At 47.1% G+C, this 27,267-nt stretch overlaps 1 protein-coding gene across 1 annotated transcript in view; it reads left to right on the top strand.

The window, feature by feature from the left end:
- The window catches only part of SNED1 (sushi, nidogen and EGF like domains 1), a 1,138,259-nt gene that overhangs the window by 207,663 nt on the left and 903,329 nt on the right, over positions 1-27,267 (top strand). The window contains exon 3 of the mRNA XM_033958723.1: positions 17,374-17,514. Coding sequence (XP_033814614.1) covers positions 17,374-17,514 — 141 coding nt within the window. The remainder of the gene's footprint in view (positions 1-17,373; positions 17,515-27,267) is intronic.

The raw sequence follows: 27,267 nt of genomic DNA, 5'->3' as shown, positions 1-27,267 counted from the left end.
CAGGTAATCCAGGATGAACATTTCCCTGGAGAAGCGAATGAGGCTTTAATCACGTTGATATTGAAGCCTGGCAAAGACAGTTCTGCTCCCGAGTCCTATCGCCCAATTTCTTTGCTGAATGTAGACATCAAAATTCTGTCCAAAATCTTAGCTGATAGATTAGCGACCCTTCTCCCCGATGTGATTGCATCCACACAAGTCGGCTTTGTACAGGGTAGACAAGCAGTACACAACGTACGTAAAGCATTGATAGCCTTAGCGCACACGCAATTCCATCACACTCCTATGCTTCTACTCAGTTTGGATGCGGCACAGGCGTTCGACCAGGTCAATTGGACGTTCCTCTTTGAAGTGTTAAATTGTATGGGGATATCTGGCTGGTTCGCCTCGGCATTACGCACTTTATATTCCACTCCAACAGCAAGACTACTTGTCAATGACATTATTACTGACCCAATACCTATTGAGAGGGGAACTCGACAGGGCTGTCCCCTGTCACCCCTCTTATTTCTATTGTACCTCGAACCCTTTCTTCGCACAGTGTCTCAGGACCCCGACATAGTGGGTGTGGACTTCGGGACTCATTCACTCAAAGTGTTGGCCTTTGCAGATGACCTATTATTTTTGCTAACTGACCCCGCTCACTCTGTTCGATATTTATTGCAAGCGCTTGACGAATTCAAATTTTATTCGGGATTTACGTTGAACTACCAGAAATCTATGGCCCTAGCTAGCCCCCTGACACTACAACAGACCTGGAGCGGTCACTTCCCATTTACGTGGGCTCAGACTTCAATTCGCTATTTGGGGTACAGATCCCCCGAGACCTTATGATCCTGTACACCAGCAATATCACCCCATTGCTTCAAGACACCTCACAACATCTACAGAATTGGTCCACTTTTCCCTTATCGGTGGCGGGCTGGGTAGCCCTTTTTAATATGGTGCTCTTTCCTAAATGGTTAAATCGCTTTCAGGTTTTACCTCTGCTGCTCTCCCATGCCCATAACATTCGTTTAACGAAAGAGCTACAGCGTTTTCTATGGGGTGGTAAGCGACCACGTATGCCCTTGCTACAGATGTGTCTGCCCAGGGATAGGGGGGGCTATGGTTTATTAAATGTACGTTGGTATGCTATGGCTTGTCAGATGAGACATATTAATGATTGGTTTAGAGGCACATCTGATTTTTCTGCTACACCACTGGAGTTATCTTTGCTGGCTCCGTTCCATGTGAGCTATTTTCTACATGTGGCGGATCCGAGGATGCGTACTTTGGTGTCTCACTACCCCATTTTTACGCCGGCCAGAAGGACATGGAGATGGGTCTGTAAAACAGCCAAATTGTCTTCTAGGGTGTCTTTATATTTGCCTATACAGGGCAATGGAGCTTTCCAGCCGAGCATGCAAAATGCCACCTTTCTTAGGTGGCAAGCACAAGGTCTACAATATCTTTTTCACCTGTTTTCGGAGGAGGGGAGCCTGGTCACATTTGCTGAGCTGCAACGAACTTTTGACCTACAGGCTAATGATCTCTTCGCCTATTACCAGATCCGTCACTATGTTCAGTCCCTCCCAGTGGCTTCCCTTACTGAAATCTGCAGGGAGGCGCTTTCGGAACTCTTCAGCCTTTCAGCCCAACAGAGGATTCCTCTACGATTTCATATTGTGGGGATCTGGGATTGCCAACCAAGTACGAATCTGGATATATTAGCGACAGCGTGGGCTGAGGACTTGCATTGCCAGTTGACTGCTCAACAGTTACAACGGGTCCTGAAGAACATTCAGAAGGTGTCACCCAATATTACTCACTGGGAAATGCAATTGAAAATTGTTCTTAGACTTTACATTTCACCGGAACGTGCAGCCCGGATGGGGATTACTGCGTCGCATTCTTGCCCGAAATGCAATCAGGCTCATGCATCTTTGAGTCACATGTTTTGGGCCTGCCCCGCAATCCAAGAGTTTTGGAGACATCTTTGCCTATATACTACATTGCTTTGGGGAAGGCGATGGCTTCCGCAACCGAGAGCGTTATTTGGATTTTATAATATAGCCTCGCCCAAACCCAGGGGAATGTCAACATTTATCTCCAGAGCCCTTTTGATGGGAAAAAAAGCCATCCTCACCAACTGGCTCTCCCATGATCCCCCGTCATATGCACAATGGGGATCCCTAATGATAGTGCACGCAACACTGGAGAGACGCATGGTGAGAGACTTGACTCTTGGCCCGGGTCGCAAATTTTGTCAGGTGTGGGAGCACTTCTGGCAGGACCTCACACCGCGCGCTCGCAGTAGACTTTTGAATCTTTAAGATTTTATTCCCACTCTCAGCTGTTGGACTGGCCATGGATTCTTGGGGAGGGGATGGGAGGGTAACTGATTATATTGTTGAAAATGTTATTTCCTGAATGGTACTACTGTTTGTATTTGCTTCTTACTGCTGGAATATTAAAAATTATTTAAACATAAAGTTTCTTCTAATTATGTCTTTTGAAATTTTAATCTGTATTTCCAAAGCATTAGTGACTTTTATTCCACCATTACCTTGCAGTTCAAGGCGGATTGCATAAGACGTTAGCTGGACATTTCCAGAAGAGTTACAGAATTGAACGGGTTACTTCGGTGCTTCTTGCGGTGTTAATTTGTTTTGATGGATTTCTTGAATAGCAGGGTTTTTATTTATTTTCTGAAGATTTTGTAGTCTGGTGTCGTGGTCAGTAGATTGGATAGTAGGAAGTCTAGTTTCGCTGCCTGTGTGGCCAGCAAGCCATCATACGTTTTTTTGCGTTTGATGCCTCTGATTGGGGGGATGCATGAATGGTGTTTGGATTCTCCTTTGCCTGGTTGTGGTTGTTCGGATAAGGTGATTGTTCATATAAGCCGGGCTATCTCCATTTATGGCTTTAAATAGTAGTCAGTAAAATTTGAATAGAATTCTTGCTTGTATTAGGAGCCAGTGTGAGTCAAGGTATGCAGCGGTGATATGGTCGTATTTCTTCAGCGAATAGATCAGTCTCAGGGCTGTGTTTTGTACTGTTTGTAGTTGTTTTATCATGACTGCGGGGTAGGGGAGGTAGATTTTGCAAAATTATAAAAATTAAAAGAAAAAATAAAATAAAGCATGCAGGGGCAGAAAGATACAGGGAGCCAGTGAAATTGTTTCAAAATCAGTGTTATATGTGCCGCATATCAAACACCAGTAATCATCCTTTTAGCAGAAATCATTAATAGCCTTACTCCTTATTTTAGTCATGTCAAGATATAGTGCATTACAATTATTCAAATCTCTCCAATATCGGACCGAAAATCATAAGGAGTTAACATTGGTTTTAGCTAAGTGATCTCAAACTCGCGGCCTGGGGGGCCACATGCAGCCCGCCAGGTACTATTTTGAGGCCCTCGGTATGTTTATCATAACCACAAAAGTAAAATAAAACAGTTTCTTGATGATATGTTTCTTTGGCTATAAATTACAATATTATTATTACGACTTAGCCAAAAGGAAAGATTTATAAACTATAAAGAGTTTTACCTCATGCAAAATGGTCATTTCTTTAATAAGACATTAAGGGGGTAATAATCAAAACACAAAAACGTCTAAAAAAGCGCATAAGTCGGGGGTTGGACGTGTTACCCGGCAAAACGTACAAATAACCATAATCAAAAGTCGGCCAGCTGCACGTCCTACGCCGCAAAACGTCGAATGTAAGTTGTCCAACTTGGGGGCGTTCCAGGGGCATTCCAAGGGCGGGTTTAGGCTAGAGAGTTGCGCGGGGACAGAAATCCCACCCGTCCCCACCCGTCCCCGCCAAAATCCCACCCATCCCCACCCATCCCCGTGAGGAATCCCTCCGTCCCCACCCGTCCCCGTGAGGAATCCCTCCGTCCCCACCCGTCCCCGCGAGGAATCCCCTCCGTCCCCACCCGTCCCCGCGAGGAATCCCCTCCGTCCCCACCCGTCCCCGCGAGGAATCCCCTCCGTCACCATCCTTCCCTATAAACTTCAGAAATAGTTATTTTATTTAATTATGCTACTGAATTAAAGGCTCTGGTAGAGACCCATTTACAAATAAGCAAAGAGACTATTAATTTGGAAATATTAATTGGGAAGAATACATACTTTGTAAATGGGTTTCTACCAGAACCTCTAATGTAAATATAAAATATAAATACTCAGCTGATGAGAACCCACAAACTGTCAGCTGAGGACTTCCTTTGCAGTTGGCCTGGGGTCCCTTTTGCCAAGCTTGGCAGGCAGCAGTAGCGTCCCTGAGTCACAGATGCTGGCACCTCAGTGGCTCATGGATGCTGCCAGCGACTGCTGCGCTTGGTGGAGGGGAGTTCTGACCATCTCTAGAGGAGGTCCTCTGCTGGCGGTGCTTGGGGATCCCCACCAGTCACAGCAAGGGCCAACAAGTACTTCAACACTGTAGAAATAAAACCAGAAATGCATTTCCTTTTCTTTTGAACACAAAACAAAGATATCTGCCATATACATTTCCCAAGGCAGATGACTCTATGCAATGTCACCTCGGTAACAAAATACAAAAATAGACAAATACACCCCCTCCCTTTTTACTAAACCACAATAGTAGGTTTTAGCACAGGGAGTTACGCTGAATGCCTCGCGCTGCTCTCAATGCTCATAGGCTCCCTGCGCTAAAAAACAATATTGCGGTTTAGTAAAAGGGAGCCATAGTGCAAAATATAGACAACAGATATAAATTCTCAAAACAGACACATTTTGATCACTAAATTGAAAATAAAATCATTTTTCCTACCTTTGCTGTTTGGTGATTTCATGAGTCTCTGGTTGCACTTTCTTCTTCTGACTGTGCATCCAATCTTTCTTCCTTTCTTTCAGCCTCCTGTATGTTTCCTCTCCTCCAGACCTCATTCTCTCCCCCAACTTTTTCTTTCTGTCTCCCTGTTCCCCCTTCTTTCTGTCTCTCTGTCTGCCCCCTTTCTTTCTTTCTCCGTGCCCTCCCCCAAGCCACTCGGTTTGCTGCCACCGCCATCGGGGAATAGTCCCCAAGCCACCGCTGTCCCAAGCTTTCCCTGCAGAAGCGTCGCGCTGACCAGCATTCCGCTCCCTGACGTCAATTCTGACGTAGGAGAGGAAGTTCCGGGCCAACAAGGCATTTCTCCTCATTCCATCCAGCCTGAGCCCCATCTCTCCTTGATCCAGCATTTCCCTTCTGTGTCTGTCAGAATTACCATTCCACCTATTTTCCAGCATCACCCTTCTTTGTGTCCATCTCACCTATATCCCTATCTCACCACTTTTTCAGAATCTTCATTTGTCTCTGTCCTTGTCTTTACCCCATATTCACCATTTGCCCTTTCAATGTCTTTATCTCCCCCCCCCCACACACACTTTTTCAGCATTACTTCTATGTCTCTATTTCACCTCCTCTTCATGTCCCCTCTGTATCTCTATCCTTATTCAGAAGGTCCTGCTTACCCTTTCTCTTCTTTGTGTCACTATCTCCATTTTCAGCTTTCCCCCTTTTTCCTTTGTTAATGCACCCTGTAGCCAGAATCTTTCCACCCTCTCTCCACTCCGGCCCAGCCCAGTATGAAATATTTCCTTTTGTTTCTCTCCCCTCTCTCTTCTCCTCCCTCACCCACGAGTCCTGCATCTGGCCCTCTCCCTTCTACCTGCACCTGGCAACACCCCCCTGCTCTCTTAAGCAACTCGTCAGCAGCGGTGATCAAGACAAGCTGCCGACATCGAGGCCTTCCCTCTACGAGTCCCACCTTTGTGGAAAAAGGAAGTTGAAACAAGCGGGACTCGCAGAGGGTAGGCCCCGACGCCAGAAGCTTGTGTCGATCGTTGCTGCTAAGTTGCCGAAGAGAGCCGCAGGTAGAAGGGAGAGGGAGATAGGAAGGCTGTAGAAGCTCCGGAGCATGACACCGAACCCGGCCAGGATGATTTCTTTTTCAGGCTGCTGCTGCCGCTACCATCCCCCACCCGAAATGACAAAAAACAGCCTAATGCCCGCGTCGGGAAATAGCCATGCTGAGCAGTGAGCTCAGCACGTACACAGATGAAAGCCTTGCTTGCTGATTGGTCCGGCGGCACGGTGGGGCGGGGCCGCCGGACCAATCAGCAAGCAAGGCTTTCATCTGTGTACGTGCTGAGCTCACTGCTCAACATGGCTATTTCCCGACGCGACGCCAGACTTGCATCGCCAGAATTTAGGTAGGTTGTTTTCATCCCCGTGGGAGTCCCGTGGGCAAGGGGGCGTCCCCGTGGGAGTCCCGTGGGTCAGGGGGGCATCCCCGTGGGAGTCCCGTGGGCCAGGGGGCGTCCCCGTGGGAGTCCCGTGGGCCAGGGGGGGAACCCGCGGGATCCCCGCGGGACCCGCGGGATCCCCGCGATCCCCGTTCCCGTGCAGACCTCTAGTTTAGGCCCCAAACGTACAAATATGATAATCAAAGCCACACCAGTTTGCTCTGTGCATTCAAAGTAGCGTTTTGACTTAGACCTGCTTTCACAACGTCTAAGCTATTCCCGAGTGTGTGTCGTGCAGTGGTCAGGTAAGGGAAGAGTGTGTAATATCGTGTGTGTATACCCCCTCACTCTCACCATCTCTATCTCAACCTCCCCACTTATGTTCTCACTGCTGTGTGTCTCCCCACGTTTCATCCACCTCTGCAAACAACCCTCTCTCATCCTACCTCCTATCACCATCACCAGCTCATTCTCTTACATCTATTACAGCTTACTCATGCACTGTGGTCTCTAGCGTGTGGCATGAGTGTTCTGTTTCACCACCTGGCTCAATCCCTGGAGGGAGGGAGTGTGGGGTAACTGCTTGGCTGGTGCCTGTCTAGACTGTAATGAACTCTGCTTTCTTTGCCAGGTACTTTCTTTGTGGCACCATCTAATACAGACCCACTTCGTGTGACATGGATGGTGTATCCTAACCACCTGACACTATATCAGTCCAGTGCCATTTAACTGGACTGCAAAACCAAGCCAGCTTCAGTGTACATAAACTGAAGCAGGAAAACAGCACTGACAATGGTCAGCTTCAGTGTACATAAACTGAAGCAGGAAAACAGCACTGACAATGGTCAGCTTCAGTGTACAGAAACTGAAGCAGGAAAACAGCACTGACAATGGTCAGCTTCAGTGTACAGAAACTGAAGCAGGAAAACAGCACTAACAATGGTCAGCTTCAGTGTACAGAAACTGAAGCAGGAAAACAGCACTGACAATGGTCAGCTTCAGTGTACAGAAACTGAAGCAGGAAAACAGCACTGACAATAGGTTATTTTCCAAAAACACCTTTATTATCCCACATATTGTGCAAAACAGCACCCCTACATACACATATCCTCACCAAACCCACCCCCACCCCATACACAAACAACTGCAGCCCCCACCTACTTCCCCTTCCCTTGCCCACGTGGTCTCCCACGGCCCCTGACAGCCCTCCCAGCTCCCCCTCTAGGTAGAGATGTAGTCTCTGGAACAACTGGCGCCACATCAGTGTCTGAGCTGCAACTCTCACTGCTGGAGGTAGTGTTGTTGTGTTCAAAAGCTGGCCATCTTAAGGGAGCCGAGGAAGGCAAGCGTGGAACAGACCCCAACACCTGGGGGTGCTTTGTTTTCTGTGTGGCTTTGCGCCCTGTTGGCACTGAGCCAGTGCTGGAGGGTGGTGCAGGCACCTCATCAGTGTGGTGGCTTGTGGAGGGAGTACGGTGTGCAGCTCGCAGCTCACTGCGGAGGCATTCCAGCTTGCCAACGATGGCAGTGTTGGTATGCACAAGCTGGCGCAGAAGGTCATTTGTCTCCCGTTGGGCCTCCACTCCCTGCTGTTTTGCCTCCAAAGCCTCTCTCAGCAGCTGGAGCTTCTGCTGGCGATACCCCTCCAGGGTCAGATTGTGGCCCAGTAGCTTCTGGGCCAGTCGAACCAGGTGTCAACGCTGGCGACTGGGTGCCCTCCAGTGGCCAGCCTGGCCTCCCTCACTGCCGTCTTCAGTCTCGCCAACCACAGTGGCAAACTGCTCAGGTGGTGGGAGAATTGGCAGGTCCTCAGCTCCACTCGCAGGCTCCTGTGTGAGGGTGTGCTGGGACTCCTCAAGCTCCTGCTGGCTGACTGTTGTTGTAGCTGGCGCATCCTGCAGAGTTGCTGTGTCCATGCCACTACGGCAAGGCTGCTCCTCATCAGAGCTGGCATCTACATAGGGGAAAAGCACATATAGATGTCACCGCATAGCACAGGTGCGCTACCTGTGTGGACGTGAGTTGAGTTAGCAGTAACATGGATCCCAAAGGTGTATTACCACATAGCCAGCAACTATAGGGTGGTGTGTTGGTGACATTATGAAGGGGATGAAAGCAGTTTATGTGCACACACCTTATGTGACCACACCTGCTGATCATAGCAAATGCTCCAATTTGTGAGTATAAGGGTGTTGGATTCTAATTCCATGCTATGCCATCAGCAGTACCAAACAGGTGTTATGTGAAGGTTTGAACAGCAGGTGTACTCACTGGCCCATTAGAGGGGTAGAGGAAGGCGGATGAAAGAGAGGTCTCTCAGAATATGGGACATAGCTGTGAGACTGGGGATGAAGACAGGTACTTACCAGAAGGCTGTGCAGGTGGGGCAGTTGAGGTGTCCTGGGTGGCCACACCATAGGTGGAGGATACTGACACAAAGGTCAGCACCAGCTGCTCCATGGGGCTGAGGTCTGACATGTCACCATCCAGAGGCCGGTTCCCCACCTTTGCTCGCACCTCCCTTTTAATCGCTCGCCATTTCTTCTTGCAGTCCTCCACATCCCGCTTATGGTGGTGGATTGCATTGAGGCGGTGAGCAATTTCGGTCCAGAGCTTGCTCTTGGAGTATGCCCCGAGTCTCTCTCCTTGGGCAAGAAGAGGCACTGGTGGTGAGTGTGGACCTCCTGCACCAGCATTTCGGTCTCAGCCTGGGTGAAGTTAGGCTTTCTCGACATGGTTTTCAGTGCTTTGGGAGCCATGGTGTCAAAGTACCCACACTTTTGATAATATGAGGTTAGACGTATTTATACACAATTAAGCACGTCCAACAAGCCGTACGTTAGATGACCTGACGTAATACATTCATCTGGTCGGTTATGGACAAATCCGAAAGACGTCTAGCCCACGTTCCTTGGTACGTTTAAATTCTGAGGGCCGGGATACGTCTACATCACCACGAACTTCCGTCTCCTGTCTATTCGGAGACACCTTCCTATGTACTGATGCCATCCGAACTCGTTTGCTGGATGTTACACATTACATGGGCTGCCTTTTTAAGCCTGTGGCTGTATTCAGGTAAGCAAGTATTCCTGCTTCATCTATGATGTTTGGAATGCTCATAGACATGTCTGGGGCTCACGTTGCTGGTCACCCTCTGGAAAGGCTGTGTGAAACAGCGTTTAGAGGAAGAGTGGGGGGAGAGGCACTCTTTATTGGGGAACATACCTCTTCCCTCTCCCCGTCCTCCATCCCTGCCTAGAGGGGGGCCTCCTTATCCCACAATGCCACCTCCTTCCTCCAACGATTGCATCACCTCACCCCCCTCCCCTCCCCTGGGATACCTGCCTTACACACCCCTGATCCTGGCCACAGGTGTATGTGTGGCCTTGTTGGTGGCTCTGCTGTTACAGCTTTTTGGTGTCATTGGGAGGGGGGGATACCTTCTCAGTTGTCACTGCTCTGCTTCCTAGTGCCTCACCTTGCACATGTGTTGCTCTTATAGCATCTACCTGATTGCATATGATTCCCAGCATTGCACAGCAGTCACCAGCTCTCCTGTACATGACTCCTCAGTCCTAAGATGTCCCATCAGTCTATGGTTAGCAGAAGCCTCTAGAAAGAGGGGGAGCTATTCAAGCAGTCAGGTGGTACATGCATTGCAAATCATGGAACCCACAAGTCTACGTCTCTCCCCTCTTTCTAGAACTCTTACTAACACAACCTCTGTCTCAGATCCTGCATGTGACATAGTCTCATCAACATCTCACTTACAAGATGGGCACCTTCCCACTTTCAGTAGGCTGCCTGCCCTTTTGTTAGGTGCAGGTCAGTGACATGACATCAGGGATCACACATGACACCCAGTTTAGAGGTAGATATCTGTTATTTATTTTGTTCTGCTTTTTTTTAGTCATGATTCAAATATAAATGCATACACCTTTGCTGAGGTAGACATGAATGCTAGAACACCTGGTCACAAAAGACTGTCATAGAACAATTACTAAACATATATGTACGCTTTATGAGAAAACACAATATCATACTTATGGTAACAACATGGCACATGCCAGGCTGATTGGCCCAACATGCCTGAAACTGCTTCGACCTGTGCAAAGAAAGCGAGCAGTTCTGAGCCTCACATACTTTTTCATTTGTAAGGGACAGCAAATATCTGTGAGGGCTGTCCTGCTGCAGCAGCCTCTGTCTCCAGAGGTTGTGGCTTCTAATCTCACTGCTGCTCCCTGTACCCCTGGCCTGGTTACATCACCATCATCCATTGGCCCATAGGTTAGACAAGCTATCTGTCACCTCAAATATGCAGCCTACCATTCCTATGTTGTCAGTGTCAATCGTTAGGGCCTCCTCACCACATGCCATCTGATGGCAGGGTCTTTCCATTTCACTACATACCTGTTTTCCACTGATATGGGGAAGGTACCCTATATTGCGTATACCACTGTCCCACCATATGCATGTCTTCCTACCCTAGGCATGGGATTAAAACACACCTTCAGTGAAACTATTGCACACCTTACCCATCACTGTACAGTTTGCATCTGTACATCACATCTCAACACTTGCAATCATTGGCAGAAAATATGGTGACAGCATTGTAGCCCACAGCCAGTAACATCAAGTAGGTTAACATCCAAGTATGTCCAAATGAGGTAAAGTCTCCTGAATATGCGAAGGAGAGGCCGTGTGATGTCCTTTCAGTCATTGGATTTCTGCTAGCAACTTGTGAGCTGAAAGGGACACTGTTGATAACATGATTGGGGCCTCAATGGTCCATTGGCAGCGTGGCCCTCAGGTTTGCCCCTTTGGCTCCTAAACAGGCTTCTGAAAGATGCCAACCAGCTGGCGCAGAAGGCTGACGATCTCTGCCAAGGTCTGCATAATTTCCCTCCTCCCCTCCTGCAGTTCGCTGCGCATTTGTGAAGACAACGTTCAGCAGCTGTTCATATGCCTCAGGAGGGGGAGGAGGTATTGGGGCCGCTGGCTGGAATTCATGGGGTGGGGCCGGGGCTGCTGCCTCCACGACCACCTCTTCATCCCCTTCAAGAGGGGGCATATCCTCAAAGAGGTCAGGGACCTCCCATGCACCCTGCTCCTCCACCACGTGCTGCTGCTGCTGCTCCACCTCTGCCACCACCTGTGCCTCCACCACTTCCACATGGGCCTGGTCCTCCCCATCGGACACCTCCAACACATGTTCAGGTGGCAGACTTACCTCGGATGCAGAGTAGCCTTCCTCCTCCTGTTCTGCCTCTGCCTCCGCCACTGCCTCCCTGGTTGCCTCTTGGCACATGTCCACCACCACCTCCTGGGCTATGCCCTGAGCAGCATGCTGTGCGCGACCTATGTGCAGTAAGAATATGAAGTCAGGGTTACCATATCTTGCATTGGTTGCATACTACATACACAATTACCTATCAACACCCCCCCCCCCCACCCAACCCAGTGACACAAAGTGGGAGACAGGTCAGGCCAGTGTGTGAACACATATGTAAACTATTTTCTGTTACACCGGTATACATCTAAACAAAAGGTGGCCGGCTTATGCAGGTGACACTGAATGGCCTTGATGTATATGTTGACACAGTGGACTGACCGGTATCTCATCACCCACATTTTGGATGGCAATAGTTGCATACAGAACAGCTGCCAAGAAAGAGCACATTGACAAGAAGGTGAGCTTTGAGAGGTAGCAGACATGAGATAGAGGGTGACAGGTGCAACTATGAAGCACACATGATGCTTAGAATCTGATTGTGTCTCTCTGAAGCCCTTCTCTGCAATGAACTGCATTGTCAGGGAGGCATACCTGATCAAGGGATATATGCCTCCACAACAGCAGGCCTGACATTGGTCTGGAGGTATGAGGGTGACCTCCAGAGCAACATATGGCCGGCAGCCTCTGAGGCCTATATCCCTTGTTCAGGCATGCCTCCTTGACAATGCAGATGATTGCGGAGAGGGGCTTCAGAGAATGAGCACTCAGTATGCTACCAGCGCCGATATCAACTGGAGAGATATTCATTGATCTGACCATTACCTCCCGTTCCTCCATTATAGCTTTTTAGCATCTGATAGTCACCTACACGTTTCAGAATTTCTGGTATTTCTTACAAGGCAGCTGTCATACCTGTGCTACTGACTTTTTTATTTGGGGGAGGGGAGCCACTTACGTCCAGCTCGGAGGCGGTGTCTGGTGCGCCGGATGAGGGCTGGGTTTTCATGGTGGACCCTGCGCCACCTGCGCCTCAGGGACTCGCCTGGAAGAAAGATATGGTGGAGAATAGGGTCAGGTGACAGTCCTTTTCAAACATATGCAGCATTATGAGGGCACTGAGCACATCACATCTGTCATGTATATTCTGATGAGGTAGGGACATATCCAGATATTAAACATCTGCCTGCCAAGATATTGTTATCCTTCATTATCTATCTATGTTTCCTTTATATATATATATATATATTTTTTTTTTTATGCAACACAGAATAAGCAAGCAGTTCCTTGACAGATGGGGGTAGGAGCAATAGGTGACAGGTTTAGTGACTAGGACACATTGGCTACATAGTTATAGGTACTGGGAGGGTTCTCACCTATGCAGGGTGTCCCGTATTCTGGCCCAGGCCCTCATGGCGACGTTGCGTGGTGGTCTCCTGCCATTGTGGCCAAAGACCCATGCCTCATACTGGAGGCAGAGCTCCACTAGGGACTCTGTCTCCGCTAGGGTAGTTGGGCTCCCTTCGCTCCACCATCACACCCGCACGCACTCACAGATGCTCTCACACACCCTCTCCCACACTCACCCTGGTGGCCACACACTCTTCCTGCCACGCCCTTCCTCACTACACAATCTCTCACTCCCACAATCACTCACACTGTCTCCTCTCCTGTCTGTCTCCCTTACAATCTCTCTCACTTGCTCTCACACACACACTCACAGAAATACTCTCCAAACACTCAATCCCACTCAGTAATCGATCTATCTAACCTCTCCACCAACTAACATCTAACTATCTCCTCCCTCCTCTCACAACACCTACTACACCCACAAGGGTCACACTTCCACGTGGTGGTTTATATATGGGCATGCAGGACGTTGTTGGGGACAGTGTGACATCAGTGGGACATGTGCCAGGACAACTAATAGATAAAGAGCGCTATACGATTAGTAAGTCGTATAGCGGAACGCGGCGAAAATAGTTATACGTCCTATTTGGACTAGTGACATTTTGGTAGGTAAAGTTGGACGCTTCGGTATAGCGCATGTGGACGTGTTTATGTTGGACGTGTTACGTGCCGATAATCGACTGACTTGGACGTCTTTCGATTATCGACACATTTCCCTGGACGTCTTACACTGCCGACGCATACAGCTTTTATACGACTTGTTGATTATGCCCCTCTAACTATTTTTTTCTGAGGCCCTCCAACACCTACAAATCCAAAATGTGGCCCTGCAAAGGGTTTGAGTTTGAGACCACTGTTTTAGCTTATACAAAAGATATAATTGTGCATAACCTTCATGAATAATCTTCAATATTTGATTTCCCATAGTCAGAGCAGAATCCAATTGGAGCCCTAACAGCAACATCTCCTTTTTTACATTCAATTGAACACCCATCACATTCAAGCATTCTGGGCATAACATATGAGTAGATCTAACTGATTTTTTTTTTTTCATATGTGGGTTGTTGAAACAAGTGTTTGAAGTTTTAGCTCATTTAAGAGGTTGAGAAATTTCAGGGTCTGAGAGTTTGAGGTTAAGGGCTCCTTTTACTAAGGTGCACTAGCGTTTGTAGTGCGTGCTGAAGATTAGCGTGCGCAAACCACGTGCTAAATGAAAAGTACTAACGCAAGCTCTATGGAGGCGTTAGTGTCTAGTGCGTGTGGCATTGTAGCGCCCTAAGCACGCGCTGAAACCGCTAGCGCACCTTAGTAAAAGGATCCCTAAGTCTAGGTGGCAGTTGAGGTCATTTTGCACCGTGGTTCTTGAGATGATATCCGAGAATTGTGGTTCACCTTCTAGCAACTATCTAGGAGGGAGGTAGAATAGTATTCAGCAGATGGGGCATTGGGAAGTCGTTGTTTATTTCTACCATCAGTAGTTCTAGTGAGGTGAGAGTTATAATTCCATGATTTTGATGTGAAAAGATTATTTTATTTGTGCAGTATTGCCAGACTGCCGCCCCTGTGATTAGTTCTTGATAGGTTGATGATTTTGTAATCTGCTGGGCAGAGTAGTAGTAACTTGGGGTCATCTTGCATTGGTATCCATGTTTCAATTAGGAATAGAAAGCTGGGTTGTAATTCATTGAACATTGTGGACAATCTATAGTGTGATAGTACATATGCAACTCAAACTATGGACTTTATAATGGTGTCAGGTCAAAAGCGCGCCGGGACAAAGACGCGCGCAGACAACTGATCACAATGCAGAGGCGCACGCTGAAGAAAATGACTGTTTTAAAGGGCTCTGACGGGGGGTGTGGGGAGGGAACCCCCCCCCACTTTACTTTATACAGATCGTGCCACGTTGTGGGGGGTTTGGGGGGTTGTAACCCCCCACATTTTACTGAAAACTTTACTTTTTCCCTAAAAAACAGGGAAACAGTTAAGTTTCCAGTATAATGAGGGCGGTTACAACCCCCCAAACCTGTATTAAGTAAAGTGGGGGGGTTCCACAACAAAACCCCTCGTCGGAGCCCCTAAAACACTCTTTTTCTTCGACACGCGCTTCCGTCTTGCGCTCAGTTGTCAGTGCGCGCCTTTGTCTTCGGCGGTTTTGTCTATGAACCCTTTATAATAAATCATTGAAATCTGCACCACTTCAGTGAAATAATAGCAAAAGCTACACAAACTGAACCCAAATACTGAGATTAATACTTAGCTCCTGAACACATTACCATAACACAGGAATAAAAACCAAAGAGATCATCAAATAAAATTGACTTTCTAATTAACATGTTAAAAAGCCATATACTGAACACCGGTTTTGAACTAAATAGACCACTAAAGTCAAATTATATATATATTTATATTGTTCCCAATATTGTTTATTAAATACATGTGATTATGAGTGCTCAGTGCCCAATCTCCTGCATTGGAGCCACAATGAGATTATATGGGGGCCATCATCTCATGGACACTGTATACTGTATTTTTCGCTCCATAAGACGCACTTTTTTCCACCCAAAAGTGGGTGGAAATCTTGGTGCGTCTTATGAAGCAAAGGTACAAATTTTGTTACCCTCCTCCTTGTTCCATGTAAAACCTGCTCGCCACCACACCACATTTTTAAACCCACCCGCCCGCTGCACCACCTTTTTTTTTTTTAACCCCCCATCCCGGTCCGTCCGTCGTCGCCGTTACCCCTTTTTTACCTGGTGGTCCAACGTCCTCATCTTATTTTCCGGCCAGCAGCAAAACAGATCAGCAGCATGGATGTCAGGAGCAAGCTTTACGCTCTGCCGCTCGGCCCTGCACTGTTTTCCGAATGGCTGCCGTAGGTTCTTGCGAGACTCGCAAGAACTTACAGCAGCCATTCGGAAAGCAGTGTGGGGCCAAGCGGGAGAGCGTTAAGCTTGCTCCTGATGTCCGCGCTGCTGATTTGTTTCGCCGCTTGCCGGGAAATAAGGAGGACCCTGGAAGAGCGAAGGCTGTGAGCACCGTCTGCAAAGTAGGTGCCGTGGCAAGCAGGGAAGGAGGGAAGCCGGCTGGAGCTGCTGGGCAGAATTTAAAAAGGTACGGGGGGGGGGTGTATTACTATTTAAAAAGGCTTACCAAATACCTTCAGTCACTATCCGCACTGGACAGAATGCCAGGAAATCAAAATAGTATACATATTAAGTAATATTAATAATTCTTTCATACCATACGTTTCACATACGTGTCACAGGGGGGGGGGGGGAAGCTTGCCTGGGGCTGGCTGACTGGTTGTCCCGGAGCTGGCTGTCTGGCTTGGGGCTGGCTGGTTTGGGGCTGGCTGGTTGGCCTGGAGCTGGCTATCTGGCTTGGGGCTGGCTGGCCTTGGGCTGGCTGGCTGGCCTGGAGCTGGCTGGCTGGCTTGGAGCTGGCTGTCTGGCTTGGAGCTGGCTGCCTGGCTTAGGGCCATCTGGCCTGGGGCTGGCTGATTGGCTTGGAGCTGGCTGGCTGGCTTGGGGCTGCCTACCATTAGATGTACCTACCACTAGATGTGCCCTGTACCCTGTCCCGGCCTACCACTAGACCACCAGAGGGGGGACAGGGTACAGGGCACACCATTTGGTTCAGAATTTTTTTTCTTAGTTTTTCCTCCTCTAGAGGTGGGTGCATCTTATGGTCAAGTGTGTTCTATGGAGCGAAAAATACAGTAATCTCATTCTGGCTCCAATGCTGGAGATTGGGCACTGAGCACTCATAATCGCATGTATTTAATACACAATATTGAGAACAATATAAATATATGTAATTTGACTTTAGTGGTCTATTTAACTCAAAACTGGTGTTCAGTATATAAAGTGAAAAGTTGACACTGGGTTTCAAGCATTGATCTCCTGTAGATATTTAGTTAAAAAGCCATATACCACATTAGAAATTAAATCAAAGACAGAGTAAATGTCTCAAATCAGTAAGTCCAAAAATATGAGAACAGAAGGTTCAAAACAAGGATAGTAGTGGTAGTTAGCCAAACTAAGCAGGGAAAAGAAATAAAATATCAGACACAGAAGCAGAAAAAATATTTTCATTCTACTGTGAGAAATTGCCTCAGTGTGTTGTAATTCTGGTCAGCACCTATTCCTACTCCCTGAGGCTAAGGTAACTTGGGGGAGGGGAATATGATATATGGCAAATTTATTGGTGCTAAGTTCTGCTCTGTCCATCTGTAGTATATTTTGATAATTTTGCAGCTTGTCGACATATCTCTTTCTCAAAACATGTTCCTTAATTTTCTATCCTAATTTTCTGTTTTCTGTTTCTCTCCTTCTTTTCTTATCTTTCCCACATTCACGTGTCCTCGTATCTTTAATTTCATTCTGCCTTGTTTCTTTATTTCCCTCTCTCACTCTCACTACTTTTCTTCTCTGCTTCTCCTGAGGCCTTAATTCTAAACCTCATTCTATGTTTCTCCTTTCCCTGCAGGTCAATACCTTCCAGACTGTACTCATCACAGATGGTGAGTTCTCTTTCACCATCTTCAACTATGAATCTATCACTTGGACCACAGGAATGCATGCCAGCAGTGGGGGAAATTTCGCTGGGCTGGGAGGCATCGCAGCACAGGTAGGGATCAGGCACACAGAAAGGTCAGTGCTGCTCAATAATCTTTGAGACCTATCTGAGTTGTAGTCTGGTCTTGAATTCAATATTATTTGGTTGATTTATGGCATGAGTCAGGAAGCAGCTGGAGAATTTGTGTGAGTTTTTCTGTGAACTTGTTAAATAGCTCTGTGTTTCCGCTCTCGGTAATAGTGCTAGATTTTTCTGAAGACCAATATATGCCAGTTTGTTAAAACCTGGCCACAGTTCTTTACCTTGACCAGCACCACATAACCCCTTCTTTCCTCCCTAACCTCAGATTTGTAGTAAAGGGGAGGGAGGAACTTTGCAGATGCTGTAGATTAGGGGTATCAAAGTCCCTCCTCGAGGGCTGCAATCCTGTCAGGTTTTCAGGATTTCTCTAATGAATATGCATGAAATCTATTAGCATAGAATGAAAGCAGTGCATGCAAATAGATCTCATGCATATTTATTGGGGAAATCCTGGAAACCCGACTGGATTGTGGCCCTTGAGGAGTGACTTTGACACCTCTGCTGAAGATGGAAGAAGGGTCACTCTGTCCTTGCTTTGTTGTTTGCAGTTCTTTGTGTTTTTTCCTCTGTTGTGATCGGATGTGCCATGGGGCCTTAATCTCTCCATGGCACTCTGCCTGCTGCCATTCTAAAATGCTACAGAAGATGGGAAATTACAAGTGGAAAGGATTTTTAATCCACGAATGCCAGGGTTTATCGCTGTAAATGAAGTGGTGATGGCTGTGATGTTTTTCAAACTGTTCCTCCTTCTATGTCTTCCTTCCCCATCCTTTTTGTACTTCTTTCTGTTCTATTCTATTCCCCTTCTCCCTACCAACTTCTCTTTTAGAGTTTGCAAGTATTTTATAATGCTCTACCACAACCCCATCAGTAGAAACAAAATAAATAAAAAGAAGAGCACTTATTTTGTTTGATGTGATGTACTAAATTTTCAAAAATACTCGTTTTTCTTTTTTCAGAGTATTAAAATCATGCAGTGGCTCAAAAGAATGCATACCAATTCAGTATTACTTACTCTCTAACAGTTAAACACTTTGCCAAGTTGTAATTAATTTTATTGTTCAAGGGGTTCACTCTATTTTCCCTTAGACTGTGGAGCTAGCCCAGGAGTCAGCAACCTTTTTAAAGCAAAGAGCCATATTATCCTAAATGTTTGACCCAAGATTTACAAAGAGCCATAGTGGGTAGAGAAGGGGGATAGAGATATGATTTTTTAATGCAATATGGGTATATATGCATTTAACACAAAAACAAAACTTCAATTTAATGAGACTTTTGACACTGTATTTCCGCAGAGTTGTTTCATGTCCAACATTTCTCCCTCTCCCATCCTCCAGACCCAGTGCAGTATCTGTCACCCCTGCCCACCAGCCCTATGCCCAACATTTCTCCTATCAACCCTCTCCAGCACTATGCTGCATCTCTCCTTCCATTCCCTCCACCACCATGTCCAACATTCCTCCCTCTTGCATCCTTTTCCATCTGTCCCACTGTTCCCTCTCCATAACCCCAGCCAGCATTTCTCCCTCTCATCTCTCTCTTCCAAATGCATCTTTATCTCACCCCTCTCCTACCATGTCCAATAATTCTCTCTTTCTGCCTATGTCCAACAATTCTCCTTTTCTTTTCCCAATGTACACATCTCTCTTTCCCTCTCATTTAGATATCCATGCCCAACAATTCTCCCTTTCTATTTCTTTCCCCACCTCAGTGTCTTTCCCTCCCTCCCTCTGTCCTTCCATCCTATATCCCAAGTTCATACCCCTTCCCTCCCCTCTATGCCCCAAGTTCGTGCCCTCTTCATTCGGTGTGTACCTATCTCCTGGTGGCCTCCTTCTCCTTCCGTCCAGGCAGCCGCACATATTTCTTCATAAAGCCATGGGCAGTGGTTCCAAAATGCTGCCTATGGCTGACCTGGAAGGCTTCCCTCTGATGTCGGAAGGACACTTCCTCTATTAAGGTAGAAGAAGGCTATGGGATCCCCATAAGAGAAGAGCTGCAGCCATGCAGTCAAAAAAGCCACATGTGGATGACCCTTGAGTTAATATAACGTGATAAACAGTACTCCACTCAATCCAGGAGGTGCATCTGCAGTGTTGTATTACATATAACAACTTCTCTCTATTCAGGAAAAGGCCTCAGAATTGGAGCCTACGTACAGTCTTATCATAGACTAAAAGATCAGCATAGTTTTCACTGCTCCATGCTCCAATCTTCAGCCAAAAAACCTGAAACCTACATTTATTCTCAGTATTTAATTATTTTTACTTTTTTTCATTTTGGGATTTTTTGTGACTCAATCTATAACTTAAGATATCATTCAATATATTAAATTTACCAAAGATGCACTACTCCATTGGTTTGAAAAAAATTGACAGCTAATTACTTATCTCAGTCAATGTTTGTTCTAGAATGCCGATGCGGCCAGCATTTTGCGGATTTTATTATTTGTCCGCTGCTTCATGGCCAATATTAAAGCATCAAGACATCTATAAATGAAATCAAATTATTAGTCTTATAACAAACCATTTTTTTCTAGCTAAACAATATGTTACTCACTTTCCTACTCCCAACTGCCAATAATTCTTGAACATCGGCCGTAGGTGTGATTCATGTGAAAGGTAGGCACCAGAAATGTAGGCCTTGAAAATCTTGGCCAACATTTCTGGCATCTACTTTACACACTTCTGCAACCGGCACTGGTACATGATTGACATGCGACTGGTGCCGGTTTTTGAGGTACCGGTTGCAAAATCTGGCCCTTAGTGCCTGTGAAAAAATCTGGTTAGTGCCCTACTAAATACTTAACTATTTTGGGAGCACTCTGGGGGGTGGAGATTATGAGCCCACTGTGACAGATAGAGGACAAATGCTTGAAGTACCTGTATGTAAACCACTTTGAGTGTGGTTATAAAACTACAAAAAGGTGGTATACAAGTCCCAATCTCCCTTTCCCTCCTAAAAACAAATAAATAAAGCTTATGAGGATAGACCTCAATATGTGGAAAAAAAGACAGAAGATAGGGAATATGATTGAGACTTTTAAAAATCTTCATGGAATTAATGTACAGGAGGTAAGCTTTTTTCAAATGAAAGAAAGCTCCAGAATGAGAAGGTATAGGATGAAGTTAAAAGGTTATAGGCTCAGGAGTAATCTAAGAAAATACTTTTTTACAGAAAGAATGGTAGATGTGTGGATTAGTCTGCTGGCCGAGGTGGTAGAGACAAAAACTCTGTCTGAATTCAAAATAGCGTGGGATTTCTCAGGGAGAGGAAGAGATAGTGGATGCTGTAGAAAGGCAGACTAGATGAGCTATTTGGCCTTTATCTGCCGCCATGTTTCTATATTTATATATATTTCTAGGTACTTTTTCTTCCCTAATGGGCTCACAATCAGTGGCGTACCTAGGGTATGTGGCACCCGGGGCCCATCATTTTTTGACACCCCCCCCCATGTAAAAAAATATTTTTTGTAATGACCATGAAACGGAATAAATGGTCAGAATAGAAACAGGCAGTGAAAATTTTCTTATATTCCAAACATAACATAACATAAATTATGTCTGAATTGTCATGACATCAGAAGTACATATGGAGTAGTTGCAGGTGATGCTTGGGACAGTTCTGATTGTGTTAGTTCGGTTTTATGTGTTTTTTGAATAGAAGGGTTTTTATTTCTTTTTGAAGGTTTTGCAGTCTGTGGTCGATGTCAATTGGTTGTAGAGTTGGGGGTCGAGTGTTGCAGCTCGAATGGCTAGGAGGTTGTCGAACAGTTTTTTTCTTTTGACGTTTTTGGTTGGAGGGTGTGTGAATGGTGCGTGAGTTCTCCTATGTCTGTTTGAAGTGGATTGAATTATTTAGCTGAAGAAATTAGTTACCCCCTCATCCCACACACATTAATTCTCTTCCATTTTTGTTCCCATTATAAAAAACACTGATAAGTTCCCAGAAAAAAAATACATTAAAATAAGAAGTGAAAACAAAGGCCCCTACAGATGAGAACATAACATAAGAATAGCCTAACTGGGTCAGACCAATGGTCCATCATGCCCAGTAGCCCATTCTCATGGTAGCCAATCCAGGACACTAATACCTGGTCAAAACCCAAAGAGTAGCAACATTCCATGCTACCGATCCAGGGCAAGCATACACTTCCCCCATGTCTTAATAACAGATTATGGACTTTTCCTCCAGGAATTTGTCCAAATCTTTCTTAAAACCAGCTACACTATCTGCTTTTACCATAACTTCTGGCCACTTCATTTTTAAGTTTAGATCTTTCCTTTCAAACAGAGACCTTGCTAGATGTCAAATACAGCACAAGGTAACTTCACATGGACTTAGCTGTGCAGGAAATGTGAATCTCCTCATACACCCACCATATAGTGCAAAAATGTGCAAAGGTCTGTTTTTTTCTTTCGATCACTACATAGCCTAATGCCACACAAGCAGCGCTGTTACAAACATATTCTGTAGGTCAATGCTAAGGATAACAAAGTTTTCTTCCTTGGACCAGAAGGAGATACTGATAAACCACTGGAAGAGATTCCAACACAACACCCAAAGACCCACTCAGTGTGTGAACCAATTGAGTGGAGTGGACTAACTGGGGGGTGGAAATGGGCCCGGAGTTTGCTCAGCAGAATTTCCCAGACCACCTCTTCCTCTCAACATTGACACGCTGCCACCACCACCACCAGCTATGCTATAAACTTTATAAAACACATTATTATATTTTCTTATAAAGCACATATTTTAACTGAACTCTCTGACATCCTCAGCCTTTCCATTCACAAAAATAGAAGGAAGAAAAGTTCCCATTTCCTGCTGTTTCATGTCCCCGGCCTATACAATATTTTTTTTCTGCAGACCCTTCAAAAGTCTGACCAAATCCTCGTTTCACTTGCATTATAAAGTACTGAGGATGCCATCTCTCCCCAATCCCAGGTCCTAAAGTCTAAGACAGTAGCGCAAACTAATGCTGCCAGATTCAGGAAAAAAAATTTCGATTCGATTCAGCCTATTGAATTGGTTTTTCAATTCGATTTTCCTGCCCAGTTGGGTGATTTTTTTCAAAACTCCTGGTGGGTTTTATAGCTTTTTCACCCCCTTTGGCTTCTCCTAACCACACTGGCGCTGTGGTGTAAATAAAATAAAGAAACAAAAAGGACTTTTCCTCTCTTTGTTAAATCCTAGCTCACGTTTGCAGTCCAACACCAGCTCTGTCAGGATACACATTTCAAATCTGACATATTATAATCACAAAACAGAAAATAAAATTAATTTTTCTACCTTTTGTTGTCTGGCTATATTTCAAATCTTGTTGGTCCAAGGCTCTGGTTTTCTTCTGATAACTTGCTTGCCAGGGTCTCCATCTTTCTTCTTTCTGCGTGCTATCCATCCATCTGCCAACTCTGTCCTCCCTTTCCATTTCCCTTCCCTCCCCAGGAAGTCTGGTATCTTTCCTTTTTTTCATCTCCCTCCACAGATCCACCTTTTCTTAACTACCCTTTCATCCGGCATCTCTCCCTCCTTCCCCACCATCCCAGAGTCCACCATCTCTTCCTTTCTTTTCCCAATTACCCTCCTATCCAGTATCTCTATCCCTCCTCCACACCATCCTTTGTGTCCAATTTCTCTCCCTTTCAGTTCCTTCCCTCCCTAAATCTCATGGTCCATCATTTCTCTCCCTCTCCTCTATTTTCAGACCCATTATTTCTTCATCCCCCCCCCCCCCAAAGTTTGGCATATGCACGTCTCTTTGAACACCCCTTCCCTCCGTGTACTTCTAAACCAGGGTCCCCCCCAAAGGCCTGTCCCCCCTTAAAGGTCTGCCTGTCCCCCCTTGAAGGCCTGCACCCCCCTTGAAGGCCTGTCCCTCCCCCTTGTAGGCCTGTCCCCCCACCTTGAAAACCTGCCTGCCTGTCCCCCCCTTGAAGGCCTGTACCCCCCCTGAAGTCCTACACCCCCCCTGAAGGCCTGCACCCCCCCTGAAGGCCTGTCCCACCCCCTTGTAGGCCTGCCCACCCCCTTGTAGACCTGTCCCCCCTTGTAGACCTGTCCCCCCTTGAAGGCCTGCCTGCCCCCCCCTTGAAGGCCTGTCCCTTCCCTTTGAAGGTCTGCACCCCCCCCCGAAGGCCTGTGTCCCCCCCTTGAAGGGCTGCCTGCCTGTCACCCCCCTCCCCCTTGAATGCCTGCCCACCCGCCCCACCCTGAAGGACCGCTCGCCCCCTGGCCTCCCCGCACCACCTATGAAGCAGCACTACCTATGCTTCCGGCCTTGCCGTTCAGTCCCCACCACCCCCGAAGGACCGCTCGCCCCACTGACCTTCCTGCACCACCTATGAAGCAGCCGCAGCAGGATCGCGACGTCAGCTATCCCTGCGCTGCTTAGGCACTGCTTCCTGCGCCGCATTCCCGCCCCTCCTCTGACGTCAGAGGAGGGGCGGGACCGCGGCGCAGGAAGCAGCGCCCAAGCAGCTCAGGGATAGCTGACCTCGCGATCCTGCTGCTTGCTGCTTCACAGGTGGTGCAGGAAGGTCAGTGGGGCGAGCGGTCCTTCGGGGTTGTGGGGGGACTGAACGGCAAGGCCGGGAGCACCCCTTCAGGGCTGGCACCCGGGGCGGACCGCCCCTCCCGCCCCCCCCTTGGTACGCCACTGCTCACAATCATGGGTATTTTTAATGGACGATTAGGTGATTTGGCCCAGGGTCACAAGGAGCTGCAGTGGGATCAAGCCCTACTCCCTACGATTTATCTCACTACACTAACCATTAGGCTACTTCTCCACTCTATACGTCTGGAATGTGCTTGTTTTTGGCTGGGTTTGTTCATTGGAGCTCTGAGAGGGTTTGAGGGTTTCTCCTCTTCCCCTATCCCCAGTACCTTGGGAGAAATGGAGTTATAGGAGGCCCATCTTAATTTTTCCTCCTAGAGGCTCACTGTATCCTAGATACACCACTGCGCTAAGCAGCCTCCATTTCCATCGGCAGCAGGAGATGGCATTAATAAGACATCATCTCCTGCTGCTGCGGAACCAGCCTCACTATGATAGCGACAAAATTTCACAGACTGGTTCCACAGAAGCGAAAGATTATATTTTATTAAGATATCTCCTGCTGTTTGAGGAGAGGTGGGTTGTTGGTGCCGTGGCTGAGATTTGTCAAAGTGGAGCCAGGAGGTGAAGTAGGCGGGTCTGGGGGAGTGGCTAGGCAGAGTGGGGCAGAGCTGAGGACATGGACTAAATCTCCATCTCAGAGATCAGGCCTCCTTGCCACCTCTGGATAGAAAGTAGAGCCCAGTTCTTGGATACTTAAGGTGACCATACGTCCCGTTTTGAACGGGACTGTCCCGTTTTGGGATCACCTGTTCCGTTGTCCCCACACACAGCTTCGGGATGCCAAAAAGTCCCGTTTTCAGGGACAGTGTCCCGAAGCTGTGCGCGGGGACAACGGGACAGGTGATCGCTTCCTGTCCCTCCCTGCCGCGCAAAAGAAAGAAAAAAAAAAAGCGCCTCCCTCAGGGCTGGATTAAAGGGTCCTAGCAGTCCGGCCATTTCTCCCCCTAACTAACCCATCTCCCTCACCTTCGTGGCCGACTCCATCGCTCTCCACGCGCAGCGACCCTCCCACCGCGAGACGCCTGACATACCTCCCTCAATAGCAGCGTCGGCAGCGCTCTAAACAGGCTACTTTGCAGCCTTCTCCTGCCGGGGCCTTCCCTGTGTCGGAGAGGACGTTCCGGGCCAACGTCAGAATTGACATCGGGAATAAGGCTTCTGGGCCACAAATAGAAGCAGCAGGGAGGTAAGCAGCGGCGGCGGACCGGGAGGTTTAAATCGGGCGCTGGAGGGAGGCTTTTTTTGTGTGCGGCAGGGAGGGAAGAGATAGGCAGGCAAGCAGGCTGGCTTTGGCGCGGGAGGTAGGTAGGTAGGCAGATAAGTAGGCAGGCAAGCTGGCTTTGGGGGTGGTGGTGGGACAAAGTCTGGAAGGCAATGAGGGGGACATGGGAATTAGGCACTGGGGGCACTAAGGACATCGGAAGGAAGGAGGGAGGGAGGGAATAGAAAGGGACAATTGTTGGGCCTGAGTGCAGAAAGAAAGAAAGAAATGAAAGGAGTCACAGTCAGAAGGAAACGCAACCAGAGACTCATGAAATCACCAGACAGCAAAGGTAGGAAAAATGATTTTATTTTCAATTTAGTGATAAAAATGTGTCAGTTTTGAGAATTTATATCTGCTGTCTATATTTTGCCCTATATTTGTCTATTTTTCTATAGTTACTGAGGTGACATTGTTGAAAACCCCCAAATATAAATAATTAACATGTTCTCTGCGTATAGGGTGCTTTGTGTTTTTTAAAAAATTTTATGGTTACCATTATGAAATAATAAGATATTGTGTGTACATGAAAAATGAATGGAAGAAATTGGGGGTGGGGCTAGGGTGGGATTGGGGGCGGGACTGAATATTAATAGATGTCCCGTTTTGATGAAAAAAATAAATGGTCACGTTATGGATACTGCTAAACCTGCCTAATTTAATATAAGGGGAGAGTACTGGGGAACATAGAACAACAACAGAGAGAAGCATGATTGGGGCAAAAAATACATTTTTGCCTACAAAAGAGAATGAGAAAATCACAGGGCTTAATCTATGCGCTAAGAGTTAAAGTATTATTGGGAGGCCTGGTAGAGGATATTAAAGGTTCATTAATGAAGTAAGGATTTTAAGAAATGTTCTTTTTGGGAAGAGGTGTGAAAGATGTATGAAACTCGGGCCCAGATTTTTAAAACTTTAACACCATTGCTAAACTGTTTTCTGGTGGTTTAGCCTGTACATAATTTACCTGCTGATTATCAAAATGGATTATCTCTGTCTTTAGCAAGGTTTCTAGCAGTCTCCAACACTAGAGCAAATGGGCTCTTCAACATTGAAATGAACCCTCTGGTGGATTCTTAAAAAATGCCGAGCCATTTTCAAAAAGCGATGTCGGCTTTTGGCGACAAAAATAAGCAACTGATCCAGGGGTGCAGGTCAGTGTCACAGACTGCTAGAAAGTCCCTGTGTTGTGATGCAGTGGGAGAGATGCCCATTCTGTCCTATGCATCACAACACCTCTTCCCTGTAGTGGCGGTGAACACCCCACCCCCCACAACGGGAGATATACCCACATTCTCCCACTGCCATAAAATCCCTGACATGACCCAACCCGACCTGATCTCCCCACCACCACCACAGCGGGAGAGATGTCCACTCCCATAGAAGAGGCCTTAGGTGTCTGGGCCAATCAGAGCCTTAGCCCCTACCTGGTGCTTCCGGGGAGGGGACTGAGGCTCTGATTGGCCAGGTTGTATAAAGCCCCTCCCAAGGGCGGGTCCTTAAACATCTTGGCCAATCAGAGCCTCAGGCCCCACCCCAGTGCATCCCAAGATGCACCAGGGAAGGGAAGGCCCATTTTAGACAATGCAGGCAGCTAGGAGGAGGGAGTCTACGTTCCTTTGGATTATCTATTTTGAGGTAAGAGGGCGGGGGACGATGGAGACGGGGTAGGGGGTCACTTGCCAGCGGGGGAGAATGGACATCTCTCCCATTGTGGATGGGGGCAGGTCACAGAGGGGATTTTCGGGCAGCAGGACAGTGTGGGCATCTCTCCGGCTGCTGGGGGGGAGGGTTGTTGGTTGACAGTGGGAGAGATTGAACATCTCTCCCGCTGTTGTTGTAT

The sequence above is a fragment of the Geotrypetes seraphini genome, chromosome 9 (assembly GCF_902459505.1).
Source record: "Geotrypetes seraphini chromosome 9, aGeoSer1.1, whole genome shotgun sequence".
In the NCBI taxonomy this organism is placed as follows: domain Eukaryota; kingdom Metazoa; phylum Chordata; class Amphibia; order Gymnophiona; family Dermophiidae; genus Geotrypetes; species Geotrypetes seraphini.
This window is presented reverse-complemented; position numbering and strand designations above follow the sequence as displayed.